General features: G+C 38.1%; 1 protein-coding gene across 1 annotated transcript in view; it reads right to left on the reverse strand.

Annotated features, from left to right (window-relative positions):
- Window positions 1-5,106, reverse strand: part of LOC111624549 (adhesion G-protein coupled receptor G6-like) — a 7,207-nt gene extending 2,101 nt beyond the window's left edge. The window contains exons 1-14 of the mRNA XM_023367424.1: window positions 4,857-5,106; window positions 4,691-4,775; window positions 4,463-4,626; window positions 3,921-4,387; window positions 3,568-3,852; window positions 3,333-3,501; window positions 3,080-3,258; window positions 2,856-2,957; window positions 2,659-2,786; window positions 1,880-2,005; window positions 1,707-1,813; window positions 1,241-1,634; window positions 986-1,147; window positions 777-901 (exon numbers count right to left, since the gene is read on the reverse strand). Of these exons, the coding sequence (XP_023223192.1) occupies window positions 777-901; window positions 986-1,147; window positions 1,241-1,634; window positions 1,707-1,813; window positions 1,880-2,005; window positions 2,659-2,786; window positions 2,856-2,957; window positions 3,080-3,258; window positions 3,333-3,501; window positions 3,568-3,852; window positions 3,921-4,005 (1,862 nt within the window). The 5' untranslated portion in view covers window positions 4,006-4,387; window positions 4,463-4,626; window positions 4,691-4,775; window positions 4,857-5,106. The remainder of the gene's footprint in view (window positions 1-776; window positions 902-985; window positions 1,148-1,240; window positions 1,635-1,706; window positions 1,814-1,879; window positions 2,006-2,658; window positions 2,787-2,855; window positions 2,958-3,079; window positions 3,259-3,332; window positions 3,502-3,567; window positions 3,853-3,920; window positions 4,388-4,462; window positions 4,627-4,690; window positions 4,776-4,856) is intronic.
- Window positions 5,107-10,261: the final 5,155 nt, after the last annotated feature.

A 10,261-nucleotide genomic window follows, 5' to 3' on the forward strand; every position in this document is an offset into this window, starting at 1 on the left:
TCCTAATAAATTACCACTTACTAATTTTTTCCTCCGTGGTACAATTTATAATCGACGGACATTATTACAGCCACAATGAGTAAAGGAGTTCCTAGGAGAATATGTATAGCTGTAAGAGGCGCCAATACGCATTTTAATTAAAAAAATAATTAGTTGAAGACTCACCCCAGGCAAAAACGGATGCTTTGAGCATAAATTTGGGGATGTAAGTATCCAGCACCTTGACTAGTTTCAGATATTGCTGCAAGGCCTCTATCAACATCCAACAGAACGAGGCCATCAACGAATAATGCAAGAGAGCGGCCGCAAATATACACCCCCTCTTGGACGAGATTTGATCGATTCCCGAAACGAAAACGATCAGACTTAACAATATGGCCGATGCCAAATTGCACAGAACCTTGCTCACCACTCCTTTGCTCAGTTTTCTAAACATATTTTCGGAATTAGATTATAGTTTTTCGAACTAACAACCGTAAATGATCACTGTAAATCGGTAAAATGTAATTTTATTCTTTTAATAACATTTTATCCGCCTGTCTTATAGCTGTTATCCTCGCAACGCCCACATTTTTCCCCGGCGATGAGAATGTTTTAACTAATTCCCCCCGTAAAAGTTACGTATCGCCATACTTTCCCCCGTTATGTATAAAGCCGGTAAAGTTCGTTATTTTTCTAATCTCGTGCCATAATGTCCTAAGTAAAGTTTTGCTATCCTAGTAAATTTCCAAATCTCATTTATAGCCTACTAAATCGATTGGCAAACTTTAACTTACTTGAACATCACGAAACTGCTTAGTGTTAATACGAGCCCCATTATGGAAAGCGCGCACCCCACGTAGGTGAAAATATCCAAGACTACGGCGTGTATCTTTCGCTCCACGTAATCCGGATGTAAATTCTACACCAATTGAAATTGCAGAATTTTCAGTCGTCGTAATATTTGGAAATACATTTTAAAAATACAAATAAATCCATTACGTACCACCAAAACGGCGAAGTTAGTCATGTGATCGCAATGACATACCACTCGACGGGCGGTTCGGTTTGTTATTTCGCAACCCAGATCGGACCAATCTCCCATTTTACGGTTGGCAGAATAATCCCAAAAAACGCACCTCGAACTGTGGGGTATTTGGCCGGGAACCTGAGAGCCGACGAGAACATTATAAGGGTTCGTCTTCCGCGTTATATAGATATATATTATATTATGCGGGATATTTTCCCTTCGGAAGTTTACCGTGAACACTCGAAATGCGATTTCTATTCTTTTGGCAGGCAAACGAACGGGAGCTCCCGTCGGGCGGGCGTACAGAACGTTACTGACTACGGCTCGATCGGTGCGGTGGGTGAAGAACATGGCATCGTTCTGGTATACGACGTAATTAAAAGTGGCGTTAGACGAAGCTTTCTCTTTCGACACGTCCCGAGGGAGACGTATTCTTACTCTATATTCGTCATTTAATAATGTATCCTCGTATAAAATCTTTATCCGGTTTGTATCCAGGGGTAGCAATATTCCGACTTCCACATTTTCCGAGGTCAGCGGGTGAGACGCAATAATTATGTTTTCGTTACTTATATTTATGAAAACGTTATTGGCCTCTAGCATACTCTCCAGCGAAGCTGTAATTCTGGATATCGAGATTAATCTGTTGTCGACACCTTTTGTCTTTTAAAGACAATTGTTTTGTCAAAGACCTTACCTGGAAGAAGCGTTGGTTTTCGTATTTGCCGAGGCCAAAACGGATGAATCCGTCTTCATTAAATTGTCGATGGTCGAGGCGATTTCTTCGAACGATTCTTGTGGATTCTGGAACGATACATCTGTAATAAAATGTGGCGGACACGAAGACAGAAAAATAACACAAGTTCTTACTTGGAAATTTGGTTTGGTGGAAACTTTCTCCAAGCAAGTAGCCACGTAGTGAATGTCGATTGCTCGAATTCGAGGCCACTCGTTTACTAAATTACTTAACTCTTTGGTAACGTTTACTTCATCGCTCTAAAATTTTAAGAAACTAAATAATATTTTAGTAAAGAAAATCGATAATAATTATCCAATTATATACGTTTACCCTTAGGCTATATATTTGTATTTATAACCACACGGAGAAATAATTTTTATTTTTATTCCATTGTAATATTTTCTTTTTTTTCAAAAAGACACTGTGGCCAAGTATGCCTTTGTCAACAAAAACCAACAAATAAAACAAAGCGGTAAGAGGCTTAATCAACTGTAGCTTAATTGGAGTTTGCTCTAACTCCGTCCTCGTATATCCAATTTAAAGATGGATTTGTAAGTGTAAATTTTTAATTTATCAAAATTATTATTCTATACGCATAAAATACTTAATTCGAAATCTTTACGCCATCGAGAATCGGTGATCCTCGAGAAATTTTTGAACCGGTGAACCGAGCGAGCGGGAGGGGATTCACAGAAGAAAACTGGAGTGGGAGGGATGGGTTCCCACTTTGCGGGAGAACGGGAGAAAAGGAACTCGGCAGGTTGAATTGTCACGAGAGTTCTCTCCACTTAAAAAAAAATATTTTTTTTTTATTTCGAGTAAAATTGGATATTTACAATTATTTATTGTATAAAAAATTCTTTAATTTATTGTATTTAAAAAGAAATAAGAATTGGCAGCGCTTACTTACCGTAGATAATTCTTTCAATCGTAGAGTGAGGTCGGAGAGTTCTCCCCGGCATTTTCCGTCCACGGGACCCCAATAAGCGCCGTAAGTGAAATTTCCCAAACACCTTCTAACCACGGGATCGCCTCTGTCTAATTATCAAAAAATAATAGCATTTAGTAGCGCTACAACGAGTACGAGAGCGTAAACGTAAGCTTTACCGGTCACGCAGTCTTCTAGGGGTAAAGCGATTTCACCGAAATTTTTTCTAGGCCAAGTCACGTTTCTGTCGCTCACCTCCGTTATCGTCGAAAGGCATCCGACTGGAAAACAAAATTTACGGTTCATTATCAATTCCGAATTAAATCATTTGTTATTTGGAGGCTTTCGATATAAGATTACGTTCGCGTAAAAGTCAAATGCCGTCAATTACTAAAGGACCTACCTGTAATTTTTATTCGAATACTTTCCGGCGATATTTTCAATTCCGATAATAAACCGGAACTACGGGTCATTCGGTTCTGCAGTTCGTTTAATAACTTCTCTTTACTTTCGTCCATTTTTGTTTCTCTCTTCTTACTCGAAGAACGTGTGTAGATGAAAAAGTTTACTTTTATTTTATCCCTGCAACCGAGGCCGAAATCAATGGTTACAACCGTTAGGCAATATAGGTAGCCTATATATAAATACACACTCACTTTGTCTCCGATAGTCGATGTACGTGTACGACAGTCTGTCCGACGGAAGTTAAAGCTTTTTCGATCTTTTCGCCGATGTTCCGACATCGACTAAAATATTCCTTCGTGCTCGGATCTAATCGAAGAAAGTCCATAGAAGAATCGAACTCACCGACGAACGTCCACACGTCTAAAGCGTATTTAATTAATCGTCTTTATTGACAACTATATAAGAGAGAAACTTTAATCTTCTTACCTTTGAAGGTGAAAAGTATCCGGGGCGAAGCGACGGAGACGAAAGGTCGCTTCTGATCCACCAGGCACCAATAATAGCCCTGGAGTCGACCCCGGTCTAAGCTCGTATTTGTAGAAAGTAAATTTCGTACGGTTAAATATTCTTCGCCGCCGGTCGTCAATCCTCTCGTTCCGTTGACGATAACGCCATCTTTATACCACGTGACACTTTTGTAATAACTTTTACTACAAAGGCATTTGAATACACCTTCGGAAACAACGATTATTTCGCAGGAAACTCTTGAATCTACAAAAGTTACGTTTTTAAATTTAAATAATTGAACGACGCGATTTCTCTCGCGGTCATACCTTTACCTTCGACCGTCGATTGGCAGATGCCAAAGTGATTTTCTTCTGGATTGTCCAGAGACCAGGAAACGCCGGAACCTTCGACCTTCATTAATCCGGCCGTGTAATTCGGTGCGAAATCCGTATCCGCCGCCCAATTCACGTACCGAACGGTTTCGCCTTCGTCCTCCCAAATGAATCCTTCGTCCGATCTTCGAAGTCCGATCCACCAGCCGGAATCTTGGAGAAAGCGCGCGTCGTTACCAAAAATCCGGAGGCGTTAATTACCGGATGTGGCTACTTACTTGTACCGTTATGTTCCAATATATAACTTTTAACCAAGGTATTGACTTCGGGGAGCTCGAGGGTGGCCAATCTTCCTCCTTGTTTTTCGCAATACTCTCGCCATCGCCTCCAATTCATTTTTTTTTCCGTCTGCTGGTAACACTTCCGCAGCCAAGGCAAGCTTTTCCAACCGTTGGGACAATTAGAGGCTACGGCACATTGTTAAATTACGTCGGGCTATTTTCCGCCATTATATTTAAATGTAATTATTTGGCTCTACTTACGTAACTGTTCTTCATCGAACGCTTTATGCATGCACCAGAAAGGCCGTTTCTCCCGGCACCGTCGGCTGTACAGAAGAATTTCTTGCCGGCCAATTACTCCGCTCAGACAGTCGTTGCCCGGCGCGGGTTGTCCTTTCTCCCAACGAAATTTCGTGGCGCCGCTTCTGTTAAGGCGTGGGAAAATTAGAACTTACCAATATAATTAAAGCGATAATTGGCAAATCTTACGCGTTTATGGTTTCGGGATAAAACGCCATCCACTGAAACTGGCCGGCATTTCGGCGTCCTCCCAGCCACACTTCCTCTCGCCTTTCTGAGAAAATGACACCAGTTTAGTTTTTCCCACGAAACTTTACAATTTTTGTGTGGACGAATTCCCGCAATTTATATTCACCCGGTTCGGAGAAGAAGTCGAAATCCTCCACTTGATTACTAGCGTCGATGCTGAGAGAAAATAAGTAACCGCCGTTTTTGCCGCATTCTTCGACCGCATCCGACCAGTTTAATTCCTCTCGGTATTGTCGCAGACACAGGCTAAAATTCCAGGCGGCGTATCCCGGCGCGCATCAGCGAGGGGGCGGATTGGCTAAAGATAAATCACGGTCAGATCATTGGGTGGGAACCTAGCACGTCCCGGTTTAACGCTTCTACCTGAAAACTGGTTAGACCGAAGGCATTTGGAGTAGTCGAAGTCCTCCCATTTCGATTCTTTGGCATATTCTCCTCGGCACTTCCTGGTCACCAGTTCCCACTTTTCTAAATAGAAAGAAATGTGGTGAAACTCCACAGGAGAATTTAACGGGAAACTATTGATACTTACCGGTTAAACAGGGAGGAGAAGATACCGCCGATTGAGAATAATAAGTGTCGTTCCAGGTGAAATTCGTATTATTGAATCGACGTTCTTCTCTCAAGCATCGACCTGAAAGGAAAAATTAAATTGACCGTAACTGCGTAAACTAATTTTTGTCAACAAATAAGTCGATCCTTACCCGGATATGTCAGTTTGAAACTGTCTACTTTCCACTTTTGGAAATATTTAGTGACGGAATTATTTATGAATTTCTGCAACGGAAGAAAAAGGCTTTCCTTTTTGTTTTTTAAATACGAGAAAAGGAGCACGATGTGTACCACGATTTTATCGTCCTTCTTGCTATAAACCAGTGAAGAGAATTAGTTAACTCGAATCGGAGGAAAAGTTTACTTGTCAGAAACTTACGCCAGGTCTGTCAGTCTCCAGCCGGTTCTACGAATCTTATTTTTTATCTTAAAGACTCCAATCATGGAAGTTACGTTTTTATTCGAATCCAATTCTTTATATATCATTCTTATTTCGTCTTGTACGCTTTCGTTTGAATAGATGCGTGGAATCGTCAGGGTTAAAAGGTAGGTGGAGAGTTCTAAAAACGAAAATTATGTGAAAAAGTAAGATAAACTACGACATCATTTGTGTTAAAAAAAGAAAATAAAACGAATGAAGAAATTTTAATTTAAGTGGAAAACTTCTTGTTTTGAAGGAACTTTTTCGAAACAATTGAATTAAGTTTACGGTAAGGTGAAATTCCTCCCAGAATAACCAAAAGGGCTATTTTCCAAGCTGTCGCTTCGCTGTAATACCCCGTTCGCACAGAGCATTTCGATCTAGATTGTGACTAAGGTCGGAGAGAGTTCCGTGGTGCGAACGCTCTCGACCGTTTCAATCTCGACTGAAACGAGGTTTTATCGCCATCGACTGGAGAGAGTTTTTGAAAATAGATCCAGTCATAAGAGAGATTCCACAATCCCACGCGCGCGAAAAAATACAAAATGGCTGCTGAACACGTGTCGGGCTATCGACAGAGAAATAAAAAAGACATTTGGAGAGACGACGAAATCTGTCTATTATTAGATGTATGGCAAGAAAAAGTATTTATTTCTAACCAAAACTTCCATTTTCTTTGTTGGTGTTTGTGACTTACCGCGTAGTTACGTCAGTTTTATGATTGCGTGTAATAGCCAGGTTTTTTTCGAGCGTACTGCCTGTGCGAACAGCACGACGTTCGACGAGCGACAGTCACAATCCAGATTGTACGTAAATCGATAACGAAGTGAGTCGTGGATTGTGTGCGAACGTAGTATAACTGGTGCAAAAGACCAAATGTGTTTAAACCCTTATCGTATTTAAGAAATTATTTACTTTTCTGTCCGTCTTTTGTACCGGAGAATTTCCGATAAACAGTGGCTCCTATTGCGACGAGATTCGTCCACCCCCGGTACAGTTCGTACGGTATCATCGATTCTTGTATCGTATCTTACTGACAGAACTGGATTATAGCATACATCATACTTATATAACGAAAAGACTTGAATATTTTAACATTATTTTTTTAATATTTATTTCTGTTCGAACTTTCGCAAAATTTTAAGCTCGACAATCGTTATGTTCGAAAAATGGTGGTAACGAGATTTTAATAACGCTACAGTGGTACCTTGTAATAACGCCACGTCATTCTTTTTACTGTCTTATTGGGAACGATATACAATTACGATAGAATCAGCGTGTTATAATCGAGGATACGGTCACCGATTGGCCGGAGATATCGGTATTAGCGGGCCCCAAATCCATATGTTATAAAATTTTGCTTATTGCCATCCAAGTTTCGCCGTCTTTAGCTAATTATGACTATTTTAAACTATCTTTTCGCGTTATCGACTTTCGGTGTAAAAATAATAAAGACATTACATAATACAGAAAATAATTGTCGAGTAGAAGAGATAAACAGGCAATTCTCCCGGTTCCTTTCTCGGAAATTATATATACGGTATAGTACTTTCGTTTTCAGGAAAATGTGGAAGAAATTTTACCTTTAACTTTATTTTGAATCAATAAATATTTAAGAAATTTATTAATTAAGCATAATTTACGATAAAGGAAGCTTCCGTCGTATAGGAAACCAGGCACTTACCCGAAGCCGAAATGTCCGCATTGTCGGAAAATACGACGTAAGGATTACCGGGTAATTTAAACGAATAATAATAATGGGTGGCGATGGACAGAATGCTCCCTACGCGATAATAAGGGCGGTAAGTAGTGTTTCCGTACAAAGCGGGATAATCGTTCTTCCACCAGACGACGTCCGTTAATTCCCAGTAATCGTACTTCTTTCCGTCGATCCTCACCTCCACGTCCATGGAGAAGATCAAATTGGCGTATTGTTTGAAAGAAGCCAGTACTTTGTGGCCGGGTTTTATCGCGGCTTTTATCTCTGCTCGAAAGATAACAATTATTCTTAGATTAACGTACTTTGCCGAATTTTCTGCCGGGACGACTTACCGATTTTCTTGGCTTCCTTTTCGCAAAAATAACCATTCTTCCGGGAGCAGTTTTGCCCGATCGTGCCATCGTTCGAGTAATTTTCCACGCAATCGTCGGGAGTTTCACCCCGTGCTTCGAATAAAAGAGTTTTTAAATNTGTTTTTAATTCATTTTTAAACATCGTGTTATGTCAATTTTCAATTCATATTTAAACTTCCTGTTATTCAAAGTATAGTTCAAGAATATTAATAGACATCGTGTTATTCTAAAATTATTAATGGAGATCCTGTTTTTCAAGAAACTGTCTAAAAATATTAATTCGCATCCGTGTTATGTGTTATTTTCGTGTCCAGCAATAGTATAAATACTGCATATAAGAGACTGGCTCAATACATCACTGAGAACTTCTTTTGCAAGAACCTCTCATACATCTAAGAAAAATGTCTTCAGATGGTAAGTATTTTATTTTATTTTTTAATATTTTTATTTAAAATATTTCAATAAATATAATACAGTAGAGTGTCGTTTATCCGAATCAATTGGGGACTGGGGTTGCTCGGATAACTTATTTTTTGGATAACCGATTATATACGAAAAAATATATTAACCTATCCCACCCTGAAATTTTTCTCCGTTGCATGTCGCTTTGCGTTGAATTTTCGTCGATGTTAAGCCTAACGTAAACTTTTTCAAATAATAATTGTGGCTATAGTATCGTTAAAAATTATTTCTTTATTTTGTAGAAACAAAATAAATTTATTGAAAAATATAAAAACAATAAAAAGTTATACTTTAGAAGTTGATTTGTTATCAAAAACGTAAACAATGTTAGTAGCCCAAGACATAGCCAAAGATTGCAGCCACAACATTGGCGAAAATTTAAATTTGCCAACTGGAATTATTTCGGATAACCGACGTTTCGGATAAACGACGCTCTACTGTATTAATTTTAGAGTGTGATTATGATTTTAACGTGAAACAGACTGTTGGTAAAAAAAGAGGAGCTAAACCTAAAAATATAGAAGATCATGAGTTGAAAAAGCAAAAGTTTGCCTTAGACCAAAAGTTTGGGTTAGACCTAACTCTAGATCAGTGTTTTTCAACCTGTGGGTCGCAACCCCCAGGTGGATTGCAAAGCCATACACGGGGGGTCGCGGGTAAAAGAAAAAGACAAGTGTTTGTAGGTCCTACACTACAATAAAAAAACTACAATTTCAGTGAGAAGGCTGTGCCTNTTATTATTACTTACCACGGCGATAGTATTCTGATTCTCCTCGTTTGTATAAGTCTTTGGATACATGTATTGCTGCGGTAAATAATTTTTCTTTCGATATTCCTGATAATTTCCCTATTGTTTTATATTATTTTAAAGTTAACGATGATATATGGAAAGGAGATGGAAAATTTGGTTTTATAATTTTCGACGAGGATGGAAGAATTAATGAAGTTAGTAATAAATTATATCATTCGTTCGAGGAATGTTTAGACGTTATCAATGAAGTTTATATAGAAAAGAACAAAAAGAATATATTAATATTTAGAAAGATAATTTGCGGAACAAAGCATTATAAATTTACTAAAGCTTATAAGTTCGATTAATACGAGTATGTATTTCAAACATCCTAGTAACTGTATAATTGTTGGACCTTCACAATGTGGAAAGACTACACTAGTGAGAAAAATTATTCATAACAAAATTTATGAAAAGACATTAAAAAAGGTTCTATGGTGTTATTCCATATATTTACCATTTTTTCATGAGGAAAGAGATATTACATTCATGTATGGTTTACCTGAATCCGTGCAAGGATGGGATTTAATAATAATTGATGATTTGATGCATGAACTCAGTTCAAAAACTGCATCTTTGTTTACAACAGAGTCTCATCATTATAATGTAAGCGTGATAATTATAATGCAAAATTTGTTTCCAAAAAATAGAATTATGAGAGATATAACTTTAAACACTCATTATTTGATATTATTTAAAAATAATCGCGATGAAAGTCAAGTAAGTTGTTTGGGGCGACAAGCTTTTGCTGGTAAATGCGATTTTTTTATGGATGCATATAAAAAAGCAACAGAGAAGGAATTTGGTTATTTGTTATTAGATTTTCATCCTAAAACGAATAAGAAATTTTCTGTGAGAGATTCGTGTTTTCCCGACGAACAAGGTATTTTTTGGATATACTTACCAATAAAATGAAGAACGTAAAGAAAAATTATCATATGTTAGCACTTTTGTCCAAGACTACTCCTTCTCAGCGAAAAGCAATATTGAAAGAAGCTACTCCCGATCAAATTAAAGTTTTGTGTGAAATATGTGATAATTTGCGGAGAGGAAATATACCTGCTGATGTTCGTAAATTACAAAAATATAAAAAAATTATCAGGAAATTAAGTGAAAAAAATGTTCCTTTAAATACTAAGAAAAAAATTTTAGTTAATCAATCGGGTGGATTCCTTCCTCTTCTACTGGCTCCGTTATTGTCTATGGCAGCTGG

This window comes from Centruroides sculpturatus, unplaced genomic scaffold, assembly GCF_000671375.1.
Source record: "Centruroides sculpturatus isolate CEXI.00-Female unplaced genomic scaffold, Cexi_2.0 scaffold15, whole genome shotgun sequence".
Lineage (NCBI taxonomy): Eukaryota > Metazoa > Arthropoda > Arachnida > Scorpiones > Buthidae > Centruroides > Centruroides sculpturatus.